Consider the following 23,489-nt stretch of genomic DNA (forward strand, 5'->3'; position numbering starts at 1 on the left):
TTTCTATCTCTGTTTAATTGTCAGTAATTCAATTTTGTATGTTTTTTTTTTCTATTAAATCATCAACAAGAAGTTTTTCTTTCTCTCTCCCTTGCGATTTCAATCGCCGATCAGAACTCGCATCTCTCTCCCTTACACTGGCTCTCGCCCTCGCACTGACTCTCAAATTTGTTCAATATTATTTCAAAACCCTTTAGAAACCAAAACACTTGTCTATAAACATTGTAATTTAGTTATTTTATTCTGATTATATTTTTTTTTGCAAACGATGTAAGGTTGCACTGGCAACATTTACTTCGCAGCGAATCTATCGACTTTTGATATAAAAATAAATTAAAAAAAAGGAATGCAAACTATTAATAAAATAATTATTCAAGTTCATCACATAAATTGAAAAATAATAAACAAAACTTGATTACAAACAGAAATAGAGAAATGGAAGAGTAATGCATCTCAAGTATTGAATATTTGCACATTTTTCTTAAATGACTTCAAATCCTCTAACTAAAACTATGCCACAAATGTGTTTACTTTATTAAACATAATAAATAACAAATTAGGAGGAATATTTCTTTTAATCCATTAATTATGATTTTTTTTCCATGCTTGGAAAAATTATTGTTTTATACTTCTTCGTAAGAAAAAATATTCCATGCTAAAAAGTATATTTTTAAGATGTAACAACATTGACAAGCAGAAGATAATTGTTCTTGGTTCATCATATTAAGATCAGAAGGGTGTGTCATGTAGGGAAAAATTTCAAAAAATCGTTGTAAATTACCTTTGGCTCTTTGAAGAGAATCGGGTCACATAAAAAAAGAGGACTCGAATTTATTATTTGTAGTATTTTAAAATAATAAAAAAGATAGTATGAAATATTAAAAATTGAGTTGAAATTTCTGATTCAGAATATTTTATTTTTAGATAATATTGAAGATCATATTGAATGACTACAACGACAAATATTAGTACATAACTTTTTTCATTACACCGAATTTTTAAAATAAAAAATATATAATGACTCAGGGTAAAATCTATACTAAGTTTACGTTTCACTTCTAATGACATGCAAAATGAAATTGAAGGAACCAAAGTCTTAGTATTGTGCTCTAGAAGGTAATTATAGAATGATTGTTTTCTAAATTTTGTTTATGTAATTGGATGATTTATTTATCATCTTGTTGCTTGAGTATTTTATTACTTATAAATTATTTAGATTCATGTCTTAGAATTATAAAACTCTATAAAGGAGTTAATAAATACTTTAAAGTGTCCCTAGTTTTGATAATTAATATGGAACATTAATTATTAATTAAAGATTAATATTTGGATTAGATGATGATTATGTTCTGCAAATTATATGACAATGAGTTGTCAATCTAATCAAATAGATACCTAATGGAGATCAGGAAATTGGACGTGAATAAAATAAAATATTTAATATTGATTGTGTTTGTGTCATTAATGTTTTATTTGTGTCTGAAATTATAAGATATGAGATAATTGTTTTTCTCACATGAGAATGCATATTCGTGGGTATTATCCAACGCTGTCCGTAATTGACGATCATACATATTTTATTTCGGTATGTATCTCTCAAGTGAAGAGATAGTAATTATCAAGAATATCAATGTCCATCATGTAAATGTGATAATATCACTAGACCCCTTGATGAAATAATACAAGTATGTGCACATATAATTAAGGAGTTAATCATAATTATTGAATTATTTTGGAAACAAGAAACAAGTAGATTTGCAAGGATGACATGTTCCTACCTTGAATCTATTCATGATATCATGATACATGAAATTGACACGAGGCATTTGTTGCTCAGCTATTGTGATACAATATGATACTTATCATCTGTATTATTTGGGTATGATACTTGTCATCTGTATTATTTGGGTATGATACTTATCATCTGTATTGTGATACAGTATGATACTTAGGTGTTGTTTGTAGTTTATGTTGGAGTTTCGGGGTGCTAACCAAAAACCAGTTTAGGCTTAAGTTGCGGAATGACCGTAGAACAAAAATTTCTACGGCCAACTTAAGCTCAGGATTAAACGGGGTATGTCAGGAAACTTTCCAAGGCGGTCCACCTTCAGTATTCCTTTGGCATCAAAACCCAATTTAATCCTTTTACAGATCTACTCCATGATTGATTTCTAAAACTTTAATCTACTTACCAATTAAATAGATTAATATAACATATTTATACCTTGTTTCCAAATCACAGTTGGAATGCAGACCGAGCGAGTAGAGCATCATCAGGGAAGGAATTGACTCGGAGTATCACACGTATGATACCTCTATCGGTTATCCACCAGGACTAACCGGAGAGCGGTTTATTTCTTCTGCCAGAAATACCGTAAACCGCGGAATTCTGTAAAAACACTATTCACGGGGAAAAGACGAAAACCCGTAAACACGAATTTTCGGTTGCTCAGTTTCATCAATATGCAAAACTGACATACCGCTAAATTCGGTAAAACACTATTCATCGATCCCGTAAATATACTCCACAACAACCCGCAAGATTATACGTCAAGTACGTATAACTTTCTTTTCTCAACCGAAACACTATTTGGGAGAGAAACCGAGAAAGAGAGAAAATACCGATCTGTTTCGACACGAAACCGGTACGAATGAATTAGCTAATTTCTCTCTACCCCTCCACCCCTATTTATAGTGTTTAGGGTCGGTTGCAAAAGACCAAAATGCCCTCCAAGTTCGGCCTATTTACAAGGTATGCCATTGACACCTCATCCTTTTATATGTGAAATGACCAAAATACCCCTTCCACACCCTTCCACACTCTTCTCCATGTTTCTACACATGCAAGGTGGCATAGGTGTGAAATGACCATTTTTCCCTTGTGGATAGGATTGATGACATGTCATCTGGATAAGATCAATGACATGTCATGCGGATAAGGACGAATCTGAAAAGACCCGAATGCCCTCGGCCCGAACACAAATAATATTCGTATAATTATTCTAAACAATTATATATATATTTTTCTTGCGGTTTGTTGTTTCGGTAATTTATACAACGTGTCCTGCACATTTATAAATTAACCGGTTAACTTTTATACAACGTGTCACACACGTTTATAAATTAACCAATATTTTTGCTTGTTATTTTTACATAACATTTATAATTTAATTATAACACGTATAATTAATTATAACCATCTTACTATTGATCATAACCAATTTATAATCAATCACAATAAGATTCTCCGATTAACTCCTATATGGTGTGACCCAATAGGATCTGTGTTATGTTGGTAAATAGAGTTAAAACTATTTTAACTTCTATAATCATGGGTGGCATCTGGCAACACATCATGACCATCCAATTACACAGATGATGCTGTACTGTAGAATATCACGATCCAGTAAACAATTTACTTGTGTCTGTTCTTCTGTCTCATAGCTATCAGATCAGTTTCAAGGTAGATGTGTGTCATCCTTGCTAACTGAATCTTTTCTTGATCTTGAGCAGATTATCAAATATAATTACTCTTGTAATTATACTGCTAGCAGATAATCTTACTCTATCAAGGGGCCCAGTGATGCTATAGCTCGTATAGAGATACGAGGGACAAATAATATTCTTGGTAAACTATCACTTCCTCAGCTAAGCTATACATATGGAAAAGCTACCGTTATGACTGCTTTTTACGGACAGCGGTGGATAACAATCACACATACATATTTCTCAATGGGAACGATAAATACCTCATACTGTAGAACGTGACACTGAATGAAAACATAAATGACACGAACACAATTCTATTTAATGTTTCATTCGGGGTCTGTCAAATACCATGTTTCTAAAACATGTATCTATGTGATTAAAATGACATCTCGTGTCAGGTGGTTTGTAAAACTTAACCATCTTTTAATCCACATACTAATCTTATCGCGGTAATTAGTGTTCCTGCTAATTACCTTGGTCAGTGACCTTTTAAGAGTATATATTATCTATATTATGGAGTTTCACAATTTCAGTCATGAACTCGAAATGATCCATAAATTCAATAATACTCAAGGCAACAAAATGATATTAATCATCCAATTCATGAACAAAGCTTTATGATAAATTATCGTATTATTGACTTCTAGATTATTACACTAACAGTTTATGGAATCCAAAAGAGTTTCAGATTCCATTATCAAATGGTATAAATTTTATATGGTCACACCAATAAGTAATTAATTAGAAATGTTCCTTGATTTATTTGACATGTGTAACATGCCTAATAAATTAGTTTCTCTGCCTAAAAATGAGATAAATAATTACGGAGAGAATTATATGTTATTTTGGATTTAATTAAATAGTTTAATGCAATCCAAAAATCCAAAAAAATCAAACGGGAAAACTCTTTGCGGACTGCAAAAAATGAGTTTTTCTAGGGTAGCAAAGGGTTTTGAATTTTTACCACAGTTTCTGGCCAAAACAGAGTCAGTTCTGGGCAGTTTCAGGCTTAGTTCCGGTCAAAACCAAAGTAAACAACATATTATGTGAATGCCGAAATAGAAATAGTTCCTGGCCGAAACAGACTCAGTTCCTCGAGGTTCCAAGCAGTTCCTGGAAGTGCTGAAACTGAAGATGAAATAGTTGCATAGAAAAACAGTATGTTAGGCCAAGACCAAAACAGACAGTTCCTGGTCAAAACGGAGACCGAAACAGCTACGGAGAAATTAATTTTAGGAATGCTAATTTTGATTGAGTGAAAATCGCCGAAAAAACTTATGGGACGTGGGGAACTACTTGTAAATTACATATTGGCTATTTAAGTAAGTCCCTACTGCCTATAATTATTATCTTTTGTTTTAGAGAATTGAAACTCTGCCGAAATACTTTTTTTTTCTCCCGTTTTAATCTCTCGTGTGTTGAGAACCCACAAACTATAGAATTAAGATCTAGTTCTATTAGAGGATAGAGATTAAGGATCAACCAAATTAGTACTCTCTAGCAAGAGAAATATTTAATTTTTAATTAATTTATTATTAGATACCGTGGAGAGCTTCTATTTTGGAATCTCATCTTGATGCATGACATTCCAAGTCACGCACACATCAACCACCAAGGCGTTGCATGACATTAACCATCATTAGCATCAACAAGGAGGTGGAGGCTATAATCCTACATCTCAAGGACCTTTATTTCTTGTTTAGAGTCAAGAAACTAAATGTATGATGCTTATTGATTTGAAAATATATTTTGATTTGATTTCAGTCACATATGAATTTCCTTTAATATTTTTCTTATAATTTTTTTTTTCTTTTGAAATTCTTCTGCCTTAAGTATCATAACTCTCAATACAAAGTACAATCATAGCTTGAGATACTCGTTTCTACCTGAATATCCGCTCCGTTTACAACTTATGAACCGGATGATCCGAATCCGGAACCGTTTTTCATATTGATTATTATTGAGATAATATCCGGATCTTATTGGGCCTTAAATTATGGATGCCTCTTATGGGACCTCAATTGTCAGTATTTGCTCTAACCTGAGCTATAATCACGGGCCTTCAAAACCAAATCGGATCAGAATCAATTGGATCACCAACCAAAAAGAAAAATATATTTGTTCTTCAATTTGATATTAATATTTGTTCTTCAAGTATGTGGCAATACGAAGCAACGTGGAAGCTGAAGAAGAAGATTTGTAGGGAAGCAACAATATCATTTGCACATCATGTTGCCTCCAAACAATAAATGCAACAAAACAGAAACACAGATCAAATCAGAACGCGTTCAGAAATTATTAAATCACTTCCAGCAACAAGAACCATTAAATTTTATGTATCATGCATCTAGATGACTATATGTGATTAGTCTGAAGATTCATGACCATTGTTCTTTAGTCAAAATTTGATACAAGAGATTCCCATATAACATAAAAGTGGTTAAAATCAACGAGTACCTCATTGAAGGCATCTGTAAGCGATTGGTTATTTGTGGAAGTAGGAATTAGCGAGCGAGCAAGAGCCAAACGGGGAGACAGCCTATGACATGCCACGCAGGCCGAATCTTAATAAATTTGGTTTAGTAAAATTAAGTGTCGTTGACTAATAAATTGCACACGAGCAGGAGGAGAAATTAAATGAAACAGCTGTGAATTTGTGATGATTCATGAATGGTAGCTAGGTTGGTGGCAATATTTTACGCACATGTTCAACAATTCATTAATTCATTAATGATGATATTTAAGGTGGGATGCATGGGGAATTTGTATCGTAATAAAGAATGAATCCAAACCATTCGATTTGTATTAACACAAATATTAAAGAGTGAGTGTCACACCCCGCGGCCACGGGTTGCAACAGTCCCCCGCCGTAAGCATACAACGCCGTGTATGCTCACAAGGCTACTCACAATTCAAACACAACAACAAGTAATACAAAGCAAGTTTCTAATATAAAATCAGAGTACACAGTCTGGACAGTAATTTTTTTTTTGAAAAATAGTGGTATTTACCACCGATTTCATTTGAAATCAGAAATTAATGCAAATCTGACCTAGTACCTAAAATTGGTACCAAAATAAAAAAAGGCAAGTCTGTACAACTGTTCAAAACAAAAGCAGACAATATCATAAGAAAACACAAAAACAACATAATAGGCATAAAACTAAGAGCTACAAATCTAATAAGTCCTCATCCTCCTCGTCGCCAGACATTGGAGATGGCGGGTTGCCATCCCCAGAGTCTGGACAGTAATTAATACAACAAAAGTATCACATCCGGATACCAACCATGAGGCCTACCCTAAATCCATACAACAAAATATATCTAAGGTTATCAAGTGATAAGCTACTAAGGCCTACTACTCTCGTGCCTCTCCGGAATCAGTCGCACCATTACCTGTAAAGTAACCCAAAGGGTGGGGGTGAGAATAAATTCTCAGTGCGAAATTTGCCACAGTTTAGATTATTGGACTTGCAATCAAACTCTATATTCAACAATGAAACCCAAACCAAAACAGTTCAAACAGATATATATTCATAAATAACAGAATGCCAATGCTCGACAACAATTAATCAGATGAATCACAGTTTACGGAATTTCCAAAATGAATTTCAAACACAACAGATATTTTGGCTTAACTCAATTCATTAGGGCTTGTAGCAATTACAGATGTTCTTTCGAGCTGGACCCTTTATCAAACCCAGATCTGTAGGGTTACTGACACCTACAGATGGCCAACCGAGCTGGACCCTTTATCTGACACCCATCTGTAATCGCTTGGCTTAACAATTAGGGGCAATTTCATGTATATCCCTCAAAAGTTTCAATATTACATATTTATCCCTCCAAAATCAATAATTACATATTTATCCTTAAAAATTATACAAACTCACATATTTGTCCAATCTAACTCTATAACATATCAAATATCTCCAAAAATAATTAAATAATATTTTTTAAACGTAAAAAATATTTTACAGTATTAATTAATAATACATACTATTACGCTCTTCGTTTTTGTCTCTTTAGTCCGTCTAAGTTTTCTTCTATTTAAGGCGCCAAACCTCCCGCCTCTCTCTCCAAACGAAAATGGAAAATTAAAGCAGCGATGGGCAGCAAAAATTTGTGAGAGTGGAGGCGACTAGGGAAGACAGGGAGAAATCTATGTTTGGCACGTTTGGAGAGAGAGGCGAGAGACGTTTGGCGCCTTACAGAGAAAAGAACTCATGCGGACTAAAGAAACCGAAGGGTGTAATGGTCAACATATAATTAATTAATAGTGTAAAATAAATTTTAAAGTTAAAAAAATATTATGTAATTATTTTTGGAGATATTTGATATGTTATATAGTTAGAGTGGGTAAATATGTGAGTTTGTATAATTTTCAAAGATAAATATGTAATTGTTGATTTTGGAGGGATAAATACGTAATATTCAAACTTTTGAGGGATATATATGAAATTCTCCCTAACAATTATTATGGTCTGGTTCAAGTCACATAAAGAAAATCCTCTTTAGAATCGTTTCCAATATTCGCAATATTCAATTGACCGTCCAAATGCATTAACACGTAGGAGAATGCCACTGAGCCATAGACGTTACACACTAGTCACCCACGATTCCAATTCACACCTCATAACATAATCACCCTCCATCGTCCCAACCGGTATTGGGAAACATTGAGGGTCGTTCACCTAAGGCCATTTAGGATCCTGGGAATCAAAACCAGCATACTGCCCAACTTTGCAAATTCATTGGATCCAAGTGCTTAACTTCGTAAATCCATTCACATACATATCAAATCGTGGTGACTTTCAATCAAATCAAATCATAATAGATCGACACAACCTACAACCATACCAGCATGCAAATCATTCAAGTCACATCAATTCGAGTTTAATTTGATTGGGCTATGCAAATGCTTTACACAATTCAATGATGCAATCAATGATATTCAACATGAAAAACGAATAACAGTTTAATTCCTGAAAATAAAGTATCAAACAAGTCCAAGAATCCCGTACCTGAATACGATGAGCGTACCGCTTAAATTATGGTTCAGGCGTCTCGAAATGCCTCGCAACGTCTTGGTCGACCGAGCCTACACCTATATTACACATATACTAGGTTTAACATTGGTTCACGATCGAGAGGTTTACTCGAGTTACTTCTAGGGCTTATACCTTCTTTAATCAATTTCTATGCTTTTGGTGTCAATTCGTTCGGTTCATTATTTCTTACCAAAATCCTTTAAAACTGCACATAATCTCATCTAGGTCCTCTGGACCATACAAACTCTCCATTTGGTAACAATTTAGGTACCAGTTCTCTATTTTGGTTCTCGTAACAGTTCGATTTACCATTTGGTTAAACCCTAATTTGGTCAAATCTCAAACCAGTCGTTAAATGTTCTAGAAATTCAAGATCAGGAGGCAACCCTACCGATTACAAGTCTAATTGGTTGGGTTAAGCAAATCAATTCACGATTATACCAAATTTCAATTTTGGCACGAAACCCTAGAAATCCAAAATCAATAAATCGAAAGAAATCAGGAAAAAGATTGATAAATAAACAAGCAAGGAGTGTAGAGGAACTAATCCTCGAGCAATTCGAACACAAATCTCGAGTTTAAAACGAGAATCTGAGAAATCGAGAAAATTCGAGGTTTAGAAAGAGGAAAGGAGAGAAAAGAATACCGAATCAGGGAGTTGGGAGAGATTCACGGGAGCTTACTCGGTTCCAAAGTCGATTTCTCGCAACAATCGAGGGTTTGAAAGGAACGGAATCTCACACGCTCTTTTTCTTCTCTCTTGGCCAAAAATCACTTGAAAATGAGGAAAAGAATGAAGTGGGAGAGAGAGAGAAGTTGGATTTGAGTTTTAGGGTTAAAATTACCCTGAGTGCGGACGCACTCATCCGTAGTGCGGGTGGCTTCACCCGCACTCCCGCTTCACCCGCACTCGGCACTTAGTCATTTTTCAGAGATAAAATTTAACACAGAAATCACCCGCAGTGCGGGTCATTTCACCCGCACTCAGCACTTAGTCAGTTTTCAGAATGAATTTTAACACAGAAATCACCCGCAGTGCGGGTGGCTTCACCCGCAGTGCGGGTCACTTCACCCGCAGTCAGAACTTAGAAAATTTTCGACAGAATTTCAGAAAAAGTCCGAGCGTAATGCGGGTGGCCTCACCCGCACTCAGTACTTAGCCAATTTCAGGAATTTCAGTTCAACACAGAAATTTCATGAGTGCGGCCGCACCCACCCGCAGTGCGGGTGGCCTCACCCGTACTCACAGAAATTTCAAAGGCAATTTTAAGAAAAACAGAAGTCAGTGCGGGTCAGTCATCCGCAGTCACCACCAGTGCGGACGCAGTGAGCCTGTAAAGTCTCAAATTCTCGAAATTTCGATGCGGTTTCGATTCACACTTAACTTACTTAATTAGAGGAACCTAAATTAAGGTTTTAACTTCAATTTTGTTAGCACAATTAACTTGATTTTTGCTTTTAATTCTTTTGAATTTAATTGTAAAAATTTCGTAACGTAACAGTGAGTCTATGGTACTATGCATATTACAATTTGTTACCGTGCTACGGCTCTATATTGGAGTTTTCAAATCCTAACGGTTGATCCGAACCGTTCATCTTGTTCTCCATATTAATATGTGTTTGGAGACCAAATTTTACATTTTTTGAAATTTTTTTACTATTTTTTTAGATTTATTGAAAATCACTGTTTTTGGATGGTCCAGAATTTTCAGATCAAGTGATTTTCTAAATATCTAAAAAAATAGTAAAAAAATTTCAAAAAATGTAAAATTTGGTCTCCAAACACATATTAATATGGAGAACAAGATGAACGGTTCGGATCGACCGTTAGGATTTGAAAACTCGAATATAGAGCCGTAACACGGTAACAACCCGTGATATGCATAGTACCATAGACTCACTCAATATTAAATATTTGAGTGTATTTTATTTTTGACTGAATTATGAGTGAGGCTATGGTACTATGCATATTACGATTTGGCACCATGCTACGGCTCTATATTTGAGTTTTCAAATCCTAACGGTCAATCCGAACCGTTCATCTTGTTCTTTATATTAATATGTCTTTGGAGACCAAAATTTACATTTTTAAAAAAAAATTTACTATTTTTTTAGATATTTAGAAAATCACTTGATCTGAAAATTCTGGACCATCTAAAAACAGTGATGTTCATTAAATTTAAAAAAATAGTAAAAAAATTTCAAAAAATGTAAAATTTGGTCTCCAAACACATTAATATGGAGAACAAGATGAACGGTTCGGATCAACCGTTAGGATTTGAAAACTCAAACATAGAGCCGTAGCACGGTGCCAAATTGTAATATGCATAGTACCATAGACTCACTCCTGAATTATTCCGGATCTTACGTTATTTTACTCTAATTTATACATTATTATTTATACGACTTAAGAGTAAAATAACTGTAAAATTAACTCTTATACACTGTAAAATCTAGTTCCGTCTCTGCATCCACATACCTACTAAGATCACCGACCACCACCACTTGATTTTGTTCGCGTAGGTACACACCAGACAAATTAAAAAGGAAAATCTCCCTGTTACTTTACCCATACAATCCGTTGTGACGATGTCCCATCATGTGGTGTTCTGAAAAATGGAGCGTTCTATTCTGCAGCAGTTATGCTCTCTCATTTCATTGAGGATGTGTTTGAAATTTTGAATGTAACTTCAAAAATAGCAAGAATAACACTAATTTATATGTATCCAATCCGTAACAGATAAATCCCATGTTAATGAATATATATAGCACAATACTTTATGCATATAAAATGGAAAATATCACCAGGAGGATCACCCAAAATTTTTGTTTCTTTATGCTGACTCTTTATTACTCATGAACAAACTCGTGATAAGCGTGCCCCTAAACAAATATTTTTTTATTTTTTTTTAGAACTCTTTAGTTAGCAACGGACATGATAAAACATGGCGTTTATATAAAAAAAAGTTACGTCAGGTTATTAAATTCAACGAAAATGAATGAGTGAGATTTATGGTTGCAATGGATTTTCCGTCAATTTACAAGTTGCATCAGATATAACAAATTATTAATGGTGACAAGTGCATTAGACCTAAAGAAAATTAGAAGAAAGCATATTGCTAATTATTTTTAAATTTCGAATTTTTTTTTTTTGAAAGTACATAATTTGCCTCTGGCTCCTTTCATCTACCGAGTAAACCTAGAAATTACAGGGGGTTTTGGTAAAATTCACATTTCCTTCTGACAGCCTCTCCTTCGTTTACCAGTATCTCCACTATTCCCTTCTCCATTGCTGTCTTCACTTATCGTTACCAGCAATAACCCCCCAAAACTTTTCTATTTCCCCTCTCTGACCAGACCAAAACAAAACAAAACAAAACAAAACAAATTATAGGCTACGTGGCGACCGCTGACAAAAACGGATTGAGGGACCACCACTTTCTCTTGGCTTATTACCCTTCTTCTTTTATTTATATAATACCCAACTCCAATAAACATATACAAATTCGAGCGAGCATCCCACCTCTACAACCTAAATATATTTTAAACTCCATGCTGTACCCCAAGTCCCCAACACATTAACAAAAGATGCATTCTTTATTTTGTCTAAATTAAATTGGAAGCTACCTCTCTTCTTCCTCCTTTTGTCTCTCCTCTCTAACCCCCTACAAAACCCCGCAATTCCCTCCATCCCAACCTTCCAACTCTCTCTCTCTCTCTCTCCCTCTCTCACCAAGCAATTCATTAAGGAACGATGTCACACAATAAACCGCTAATGCTCAAGGATTACCTCGAGCTAGACTCCAATTCCGACTCAATGCGGCACCTCCTTCAGGTCGAGCACTGTTCGTTGATCCGAACCCGATCCAAAAATGCCCTCTTGAAGCTCTCTTCGTTGATGAAACTGAAATTGGATTTCCTTCTCTTGTCTTGCTCCCCCAGTTCCATCAATAAGAGTAAAAGGTGTCGTTCCAGTTTCAGTTCCAGAAATGGTAGCTTTTGGAAGAAAAGAGGAACTAATACTAATACTGATGAGGTTGAAGATGTCACCACTTCTCCTTTGCCTAGCAGCAGTAGCTCCACCAGTTGGTCCAAATCTGATTTTACCGGGTCTGATTTCCTGCCCTCATCCAATGGTAGCTCAGAGTTCATACCCGATATCACCAATGCCAGCCATAGCGGGACCCACAAAAAGGTTAGAGAATATGCAGCCATTTACAGTTACTGTTATACATGCATAGTTTGGAAAAAAAAATGAAATGATGTTAATGTGTTTGCACAACATACATACAGGTTGTTAACACGGAGGAGGAAGAGAAAGATCAACTCAGTCCAATATCTGTAATGGATTTTCCATACGAAGAAGAAGAAGAAGAAACTGCAGAGGAGGGTATCTCTGATTCTTCTTCCTTCCAAGAAAACCTTGCCAGCATAGAGAGTACGTCATTTTTCTCTCTCCTTGAATTGTCTCTCCACCTTTTTAATTTGAAAGTTGAAAATGAACCTAGTACAGTTGTTTAGATACACATCAAATTTAAGCATAGCTGTAGCTGGTGTGCAATTCTAATAATACAGTGAACACAACAGTTGTAACAACTGCCATTGTGACTTTTCCGAGACGCAAAGTGTCCTCTCTTTCTCTGTTCCTAGGGGTGTCAATGGGTACGATACGGGTACGGGTCGGGTGAAAGCATTTTCATACCCTTACCCATTATGATAACAAAAAAAATCTTTACCATTACCGTCTTTTTTAATACAGTACGGGTTGGGCAAAGGATAAAAAAGTACCATTGAGGGTCGGGTGAAGGCATTTTCAAACCCGTACCCGTTATGATAATGAAAAAATATTTACCATTACCGTCTTTTTTAATAAGGTACGGGTCGGGCAAACGGATAAAAAAATACCACTGACATACGATTTGTGCTTTCGATAAAATATTTTTCGAAACAAGAAAAAAAAGAAAAAGAATAATGATTAATACAACTAATTTGTATTATGAAAATTTAATCAAATACAAAACCTTGTTGTACCATGTTTCATCTTCATACAAATATATATCTGTATTTATAATTTTATTTTTAAAAATTATCTTATACAATAATGGTAAAATAACGAAAAAAAATGTTACTCGTACTTGTATCCGATAATCTAAATAAAAAAAAAAAATCTTACCCTTATCTATATTTTCGAATACTTACTGTGGGAATTGCTTCTCTATTGGGCAGTTAGAACCGAGCTCTCTCACCTTTTTCTTTTCTTTTCTCTGTTGTTGTGTCAGGCTTCTTACTTTGTTAGCCCATTAAGCACACAAATCGCTGCCATTTCCACTTAATGGATCTGCCTTTATTGTTCTTATATCATGTCTGTACCACTGTACGTGCATGCGCACTGCCATCTATCTAAGCTACCAAAATTTTTTAAAAATATAATTATAATCTGTTAAGTATCATTATTTGATAATGGAGCGTCATTATATATTTTTTATTTAGTAAAGTAACTTTAAATTGAATGGATTCGGATACATGATTGATTGGGTCTAATTATAGCTAGAGTACATGATTATTTGTCATTTACTCTAATACTGTAATACATACATAATCAAAGTGGTACCCACCCAGCACCTCTTTTTGTTTTTTTCTCTTAATTAATGCCCTTCACATGTGACCTAATATTTCTTCAACCAAACAATTTTTCTTACGTTGTTTTCTTCCTCTCCATGCACAGTTCAACCTATTTTGTATTTCTACTGTTCCTACAGTACATCTTTGTCTCTTCTCTAATTGTAATAATATTAATATTTTGACATATTATTTGCATTATGAAATTACAAACTAATCTCAAAATTTATCTAACTTCTCTTTTTTTTCTTTTTTTTTTTCTTTTTTTTTGCATCAGGAGAAAGGCAAGCACTACTACAGAAGATCCGGCGGTTCGAGAGTCTAGCTGAGCTGGTACCTGTGAACCTTAACAACCAATTTTCGGATGTTGATGAAGAATCTAGTGGAAATCCAGCATCAGACGATGATGATGATGTTAATGAAGAAGGTCTAAATTGTAAGACTCGAAATGATTCCTTTGCAACAAAATTGGTAGATGCTGCAAACAAGTGGATTGAAAGTCAAAGCAACTGCTGGGAGGAGCAACGGGACAATTGTGGCGAAATCGTCCGATTTAGATGCTTCGAGGAGGAGCAACAGGAAGTAGCAGTATGTTTGGCGAGCGGGGTTTTGGGATGTTTGATCAATGAGTTGGTAGGAGAGTTGGTGTTTTGTTAGGTTGTGTAGCTACTTGTTACATTTGTTATTTATGGTGTATGTAAATTCCAGAATTAATGTACTAAGTTAGTCTGGTAGCAACTTGCTGCCATAGATTTTGGGTAAAGAAATTCCTAGCGCAATATTTCCATTACAATTTGTTCTTCTTGAATTAATTAGTTCGGTAGGAAGGGAAGCTAACAATTTAGCTACTTAGTACGTAAGTGATTCACTGTATTGAGCACCATCAATATCACACTTTCATGAATAATACACTGTATTGAATATACTTAATGGATCTAAATTTATAAAATATCACTGGTAAATTCACAAGGTTAGATCTAATACGTACACTATTACAAAAATTACATCCCATGCATAAAGTCAAATATTCTTTGTAACTATGCTATTAACTATGTGCAAGAAAGAGTTAAATCCCACACCATAAAGTCCCTTATAAAGCCCTTTAATACAAATCATTATTTGATTTTTACAAAGTTGCAAAGTTTATCTACAAATCCTTTGCTATGACTCAGACTTAATAGCTGTCTCGCCATCTAAGTTGCAATCTTTTCTGAATGCCCTCATCCATAATTCCACCTAATATAGAACAAAATATTTGCAAAATTAATAGAATTGCAAAGAGAGTCTATACTTATTCTGATATTTGTAAAAGAACCCCTCGACATCATCAGTGAAAAGTTTTAAACAAATTTAATAGCAAAATGATGCAAACTATTTTTTATAAGAATAACAACTAAGCTACGCTAAAGATCTGTTCATTAATTTATAAAAAAAAGTTTTCGGAAGCAACAGTAAACACCAATGATAAACATTTTTAATTATGGCTGGTTCTTAATTAATAATTCTTGATCTCACAATTACCACTAACAAACCAACAAGAGGACATGTTTTTTATTATTTGCAATTTCTTGATGTATATAGGCTTTCTGGAATGTTATCGAAATGACGAGAATATAATGAAACAATAAATAAAGTCATAAAGGTAATATAATTTTGCAGGGGCACATGGTATTTTAGACCAACAATTGTACCTGAATTTCAGATAAACTACAACACTCAAACCGCAAGCCATGACTAGTGAGGATGTAGAAGGCGTATCTAGTCTGGCCATCTTCTTGCTTGAAATTTGGCCGGGTCCCAATTTATGTCACATCAGATAGAATTGTTGTGTCTTGTGGGCTTAAATCTAAATCAGAAGTGTCACATTTAATCACCATTTGGTCTCCTCCTTGGAAAACCGTGCAAAAATATTAAAGAAAATAATTTCAAATTACAAAGGCAAAGACTAGTCACCAGTGGATTTAAGAAAATAGTAGAGACACGAGCCTTGAAGAACAACAAATCAAGGGAGAAAACTGTCAATATCTGAATCTTCTAAGATTGGGGGTTCTCCCAGTAACTGTGTCCATCACTATATTTAATATTAATTAAACATTAAATTTTATACAAAGCTAATTATATTAGGATAAAAGGGAAAGATGGATCAATATCAAAGGCAATAAAAGCATGACACTGATTGCTCCAACTTGACAGAATTTACTGGTTTACCTAGTAACTATAACCTGAAGAGTGAGGCTACAGTACTAGGCATAGCGCAGATTGGTCTTTTCAAAGTTCAAACAGTTGATCAAATTTAATATTTTGTAGAATTCTTTTACTTCTTCTTTTTTTAAATAGGTAGAATATCACTTGATCTAAATATTCTAGACCATTCAAAAGTAGTGATTTTCTACCTATCTAAAAATATATAAAATTTAGTCTGTTAGTACATTTTCAAATGGAGATCATGTTGAACGGATCGGATTGATTATTTGGACTGTGAAAACGAAGATATTGATCCATTATACGGACCAATATGCGCTATGCATAGTACCATAGCCTCACTCATAACCTGAATTTAACAGACTTGGTTCAATTAACCATGAATTTTCCATGTAACTTCAACTGTTCTCGTTTTAACCTAAATCAGCCTCAGTTTAGCTTCAAGTTAAAACTGTGCAGCAATAAACAAAGAAAAATAAAAGAAAATAGAAGTACTATTTTTCAAGAAGAGATTTTATACAGTTCTAATGTAGAGGTAGCCGGATAAACGATTGCTGCTGTATTTGCATAAAAGAGACTGCAGTTGTAATTAGCGGGCCCCTGATAACATCATGTCAGCCTGATTCATCAATGTTAAAAAATGTGGAAAAGTCATTTTCAAATCACAAGAAAAAAGAAATTAGATTCTGATTTCCGGTTTTAGAAATATTAGATATGCCAGTATAAAAAAAGCTAAAACAAAAATACAATAAAATATAAATATCCATCGAAAAGGTGAAATTGCAATATAAAAACAGAAAAATATTTACCTAAAAAGCTAATGTACTCTCTTAAACTGAATAGGAAAGCATAGTATAAGCAAATAACCAAAGTAAAATCAAAGATAACAAATATAAATTCGGTCAATCTTACTGAGCTTTAAGATGAGTTTCTCTCTCTTCAGCATCTGCAATTTCAGATCAAAGTGTTTCCACCTCTACTTGAAAAAGGTAAACTACTTACGGTTCAAGTACAATGCCTTGGGTCCCACCTCCAAAGTAATGGGTGCTCAAAATATGCTCACTGAGATATGGTGCAGGCAGAGGCGAATATTAAGGCAGTGTAGGGCGTGCTTAGCTACCCCCATTATTTTAAAAAATTTCATTACGTGTATAGAAATTTAATTAAAATTTCGTCTTTTTAATTTTTTTATAAAGTTTGGTCCCCTCATAAAATATCAAATGTGTGCTTGTAGTCTAATGGTTATGGAGACTTGAGTTCGAATCCCAGTGACAACACATTTTTATATACACATATTATGTACTTTATGTTTTAGCCCCCCCCCCCCCCCTCCCAATCTAAATTTTCTAGTTTTGCCCCTGGGTGCAAGTATGGAAACTTAAAGTAAAAAAAAAAACAGAGAGAGAGAGCTGAAGAGCTGAATCTCAGATAAACTGATTTTCAGCACTAGAGTCTTCTGTTCGATTAACCTTATTAAATAATATTTTACAACAACATCCAGGATTTTTATACCATTTGCACATAACACCCGGCATTTCTTGAAAAACCAATGTCGTGTCAAGAAAAAAGTGACTGAATGAATAGTCCCAATCCTTTTACACTGACCTAACCAAATCACTTAAATACTATTCACATAAATCATAGAACCCACATCAAAATATGACCCATTATGCATTTGAATATCCTAAATGCTCAGAACTCTTTGCAAATTTCCCCCAAATATGTTGGATGTCAAGTGGAGATTTAAAAAAATGTTTATGAAGGATGACAAATACATTTTGATTTGAATTTAAAAAATTGCTAATAATAACCTTGTCGTCTTCATCAGAACTATTAGGCCACCGAAATCGAGACAAGTTAAGAAGATTAAAAATAGATGCCGCCCCCATTACACTCCTTAAAGATACTGTGTTGCTATGTCTGCAATATACACAAATTACACATGTCATTTAAATTTATTAGTATGGTAATGGTGATAGATTTTCAAATATATCACGTTCATTATTCTTGGACTTCCGTTCAACAAATTGTACTGAATATTCTCTACTGGTATATTCCCTAATAGTACTGGTACATAGTAAATGAGACATGATGGTGCTATTGTCTATTTGCTGTTATGTTTGTGCCAGTAAAAACCTAAAAAATAATGGGTACATGATGGCACCATTGACTATTTCCAAATACATTTTTTGCCAGTAAAAGAAATATTAAAAAGGATTTATAACCTAAATTTAGTATCTGTTCTTGAGTTTCCATCAGAAATGGAGTTATCGGAAGAATCTATAAATGACTGGAAGTGCTCCGGGAAAACCTCAACCTTTCCATGTACACCATCCATCGAAATTATTTTTTCCTATTTGTAACAAAAATACAATATCAATTGTAGTAACCTACGGTAAATTTTACTTAAGTTCAAACTTCTTTTGCTAAGAACAATTGACATGATTTTTACTTGTATGTAGATCATGCATTCGATCTGTATTCTTTGTGATTAAGACTAATAGTTAGATTCTTTTTTAGGCAATTTGCAGTTAAAGCCCCAAATATTTCATAGATGCAGTTCAACACTAATCATTTTTAGACATTGGCAAAGAAACAGCTAAACAGTATGGTTAAGGTCAAGCTGAACAAGATATAACTACAACTAACTAACTTTTCACATTAATTCGATCAATTTGTTTTGGCACCTCAGAGTTTAAGATGAAATATATGGGGCAATTTGCAAAAAAATCCTTTCATTTTCAGGTTTTTAACATATTAAGAGTCAACTCAGTACTGGTACAGATGAGTTAATATACGGAAAACATGAGTGAAAACTTTATCCTACTGCTAGCTTCACTAGTGAACTTGTGATAATGTACCAGTTATCAGAACAATAAATTTTGACAAAATACTTATAGTGTCTGTTAGCAGTACTTTATTTCAGTATTTTTTTTATTTTATTTTTAATCCAATACTGTATTAACTGAAAGAAAATTTTCAAACTTACAGTGCATGAAAGACATCACTGAATCCTTCACACCAGAAAATCTCAATTCTGAAAGAGGAAGCAAGGGATAAACAGTTAGCTAACAATTACGGAATAAAAGAAGTTGCAGTTATTAGATCACAAAATAATTTCAAATCTATAAATAAATGTAGTAAGCATACTTTCTCATATTTAAGTTTCACTGTTAGGAATTAACGTTAGTAACTGGAAACAAAACCATGACCAAAATCAAACAGAACACAGAATCACAATTTGAGAGCTGAACAATTTTCTAATTTTCTATATGAAAGCGAATTTAGACAGCAACTAGATGTTAATTCAATTCTGGTACAGCTCGAGATGGCAAAATTGGTAAGTATTAAACTCAGTCGTACTGAAATGAATATTATCATAAGGATCACAAATAAAGAATAATTTCACAAGTACATAATTTACGTGATCAACCATAATTAAACTATATTGATTAATTATTTTTTTAAAACAACAATTTTACTGGAGAAACAGTCTGATCAAAGCTAAACTTAAATGAAGCAAACATTGAAGCTGAAATAGGAAAAAAATGATAAAAGGGAAAGAGAAGTTACCTACGAGATAATTCCGTAGTGGATCCGATCAAACTATGAGGCGTAGATATCTATAAACTAAATTTTTTTTTCGCAAGTTGCGTTGAGGATATTGGTTATAAAACTGTTCGCTTTCTCCGAATTGTTTTTACTTTTTTTCTTCTTATTCAAGTCGTAGAAGAACTAAAGATGCCGGGAAATGTGGCCCCGCTAATTTGGTACCTCAAATTTTGGAGTTTGGATCCATACCGTAATCTGTGCATTCTACTTCGGTCGGATTGGATCAAAATCTCGGATTTTGATCGAACGGTCCGGATCTAAACTCAAATTTTTAGCTGCTCGAACGGTCCGGATCTAAAAAATTTGTGATTTAGCAATTATTCGGATATAATTCAAAAATAGTTAACTTTGAGTCTGAATTAGATATCTTAGTTTCACAAGAAAGTCAAAAAAAATATAAACTAAAAAGTTTTTCATCTAGAAAATAATTTGAATATAATTTGTAAAATTTGCAAATAATTCATAAAATTAGCGAATAATTTGGTATATCGAATAATATGTGGATTGCTTCACCAACGACGATTCAAATCCGAATAATTAATTACGTTTCCAACTATATTCTCCCTTGAGTAAATCGAGTTTTTTTTTTTTTTTTTTTCCTTTTTTTTGTTAGGAAATTTGTATGGTTTAATTGCTTGTTATAGGAGAGGACCTCTGACAAGATAGCGATCTGAAAATAAAGCGAAAATTAAAAATTATATCACATTTCTATCATAGTAACAAGGTTTTCGTATACTATCCAGATTATAATTGAATTATTTTCTTTTCAGTAAACTATTTCTGAATTATGTCCATATTATATATGAATTGAAGTCTTATGGAGCATTATAAAACATTGTAAAATATGGTAAAAGTGTTAGTTTGTAATAATCTAGAAGTCAATAATACGATAATTTATCATAAAGCTTTGTTCATGAATTAAATGTTTATTTATATATCATTTTGTTGCCTTGAGTATTATTGAATTTATGGATCATTTCGAGTTCATGACTGAAATTGTGAAACTCCATAATATAGATAATATATACTCTTAAAAAGTCATTGACCAAGGTAATTAGCAGGAACACTAATTACTGCGATAAGGTTAGTATGTGGATTAAAAGATGGTTAAGTTTTACAAACCACCTGACACGAGATGTCATTTTAATCACATAGATACATGTTCTAGGAACATGGTATTTGACAGACCCCGAATGAAACATTAAATAGAATTGTGTTCGTGTCATTTATGTTTTCATTCAGTGTCAGGTTCTACATTATGAGGTATTTATCGTTCCCACTGAGAAATATGTATGTGTGATTGTTATCTAACGTTGTCCGTAAAAAGCAATCATAACGGTAGCTTTTCCATATGTATAGCTTAGCTGAGGAAGTGATAGTTTACCAAGAATACTATTTGTCCCTTGCATTTTATACGAGCTATAGCATCACTGGGCCCCTTGATAGAGTAAGATTATCTGCTAGCGGTATAATTACAAGAGTAATTATATTTGATAATCTGCTCAAGATCAAGAAAAGATTCAGTTAGCAAGGATGACACACATCTACCTTGAAACTAATCTGATAGCTATGAGACAGAAGAACAGACACAAGTAAATTGTTTACTGGATCGTGATATTGTACTGTACAGCATCATCTGTGTAATTGGATGGTCATGATGTATACTGCCAGATACCGCTCATGATTATAGAAGTTAAAACAGTTTTAACTCTATTTACCAACATAACACAGATCCTATTGGGTCACACCATATAGGAGTTAATCGGAGAATCTTATTGTGATTGATTATAAATTGGTTATGATCAATAGTAAGATGGTTATAATTAATTATACGTGTTATAATTAAATTATAAATGTTATGTAAAAATAACAAGCAAAAACATTGGTTAATTTATAAACGTGTGTGACACGTTGTATAAAAGTTAACCGGTTAATTTATAAATGTGCAGGACACGTTGTATAAATTACCGAAATAATAACCGCAAGAAATATAATTGTTCAGAATAATTATACGAATATTATTTGTATTCGGACCGAGGGCATTCGGGTCTTTTCAGATTCGTTCTTATCCGCATGACACGTCATCAATCCTATCCACATGACACCTCACCCCCTGGGTGGCATGCCTTGTCATAGGGATATTTTGGTCTTTTCACACCATTTTAGAGGCTATAAATAGAGGGGTGCATGAAAGGATTAAAATACTAATTCACTCGTATTGTTTCGTGTCAAAACGAATCGGTATTTTCTCTCTTTCTCGGTTTCTCTCCCAAATAGTGTTTCGGTTGAGGAAAGAAAGTTATACGTAGTTGACATATAATCTTGCGGATTGTTGTGAAGTATATTTACGAGATCGATGAATAGTGTTTTCCCGAATTTCGCGGTATGTCAGTTTTGCTCATTGATGAAACTGAGTAACCGAAAATTCGTGTTTACGGGTTTTCGTCTTTTTCTCTGTGAATAGTGTTTTTGCAGAATTCCGCGGTTTATAGTATTTCTGGCAAAAGAAATAAACCGCTCTCCGGTTAGTCCTGGTGGATAACCAATAGAGGCACCATACGTTTGGTGCTCCGAGGAGAATCATTCCCGTGATGTAGCTCTACTCGCTCTGTCTGCATTCCAACTGTGATTTGGAAACAAGGTATAAATATGTTATATTAATCTATTTAATTGGTAAGTAGATTAAAGTTTTAGAAATCAATCATGGAGTAGATCTGTAAAAGGATTAAATTGGGTTTTGATGCCAAAGGAATACTGAAGGTGGACCGCCTTGGAAAGTTTCCTGACATACCCCGTTTAATCCTGAGCTTAAGTTAGCCTTAGAAATTTTTGTTCTACGGTCATTCCGCAGCTTAAGCCTAAACGAGTTTTGGTTACCCCGAAACCCAACAAAAAGTTCATTACAATCGAGTTCTAAAATAAGAATGGTTTTGGTCTGGGAATACCTGCACGGCTGCACAATAATATGATTAAAGTATCTAAAAAAGAAAACTTTTTCTGGATTAATATTGGCATCAACAAATAGAAGAATTTGAGGTGCACAAGTTAACAAACACACAAAGAAGCAAACTCTTCAACCTTGCTTTGATGAATCTTTTAAGGTGGTTTGATAAAAAAAAACCAACATAATCATTTAAATTAAATAATAAAACACATAAATTAAATATATAAAATATTTAACTAGAGAAAATTTAAGTGAAAAATAAAGCTAAACAAACTATTTTTGAATTATATTCGTATTTTATTCGAATTATGAATATTACATGTAATCAAATTATTATTGAATCTATAATTTATCACTATGAGACTGACATTAAGACAACACAATGGATTACATGGTTAAGATTTTGCAAGAGATATTTAAAAGCAAAAAATAAGAAGTTAACAAAATATAGAAAATGGTAATGATTTAGAGGCTATGGTAATTTGCAATGCAAGGATCGTTTCGTGTTTTGAGTTTATATCTTCATTTCAAAGTTCAAATAGTCGATCCGAACTGCTCAATATTATTATTAT

General features: G+C 33.7%; 1 protein-coding gene and 1 long non-coding RNA gene across 9 annotated transcripts; one reads left to right on the plus strand and one right to left on the minus strand.

Moving 5' to 3' along the window:
- The first annotated feature begins 12,395 nt into the window (after positions 1-12,395).
- Positions 12,396-14,940, plus strand: LOC144548457 (uncharacterized). Its single transcript, XM_078297128.1, has 3 exons — positions 12,396-12,735; positions 12,834-12,978; positions 14,437-14,940. Exons 1-3 carry the CDS (start codon positions 12,439-12,441, stop codon positions 14,814-14,816), a joined length of 822 nt encoding a protein of 273 aa, XP_078153254.1. The 5' UTR covers positions 12,396-12,438; the 3' UTR covers positions 14,817-14,940.
- Positions 14,941-15,075: 135 nt separating this feature from the next.
- On the minus strand, positions 15,076-20,105 carry LOC144548460 (uncharacterized). 8 transcript variants are annotated; one of them, XR_013509365.1, is made up of 8 exons: positions 19,935-20,101; positions 19,351-19,398; positions 18,587-18,714; positions 17,274-18,281; positions 16,882-16,980; positions 16,113-16,218; positions 15,851-16,005; positions 15,076-15,395 (listed from the first exon to the last, which is right to left on the minus strand). It is a non-coding gene; the product is annotated as an uncharacterized LOC144548460 (long non-coding RNA). The 8 variants fall into 8 exon arrangements; XR_013509363.1 differs by having other exon boundaries at positions 16,113-16,230; XR_013509364.1 differs by having other exon boundaries at positions 16,113-16,230; positions 16,882-17,423; positions 18,173-18,281; positions 19,935-20,095.
- Positions 20,106-23,489: the final 3,384 nt, after the last annotated feature.

Source organism: Carex rostrata, chromosome 33 (genome assembly GCF_964058835.1).
Source record: "Carex rostrata chromosome 33, lpCarRost1.2, whole genome shotgun sequence".
Taxonomy (NCBI): Eukaryota; Viridiplantae; Streptophyta; class Magnoliopsida; order Poales; family Cyperaceae; genus Carex; species Carex rostrata.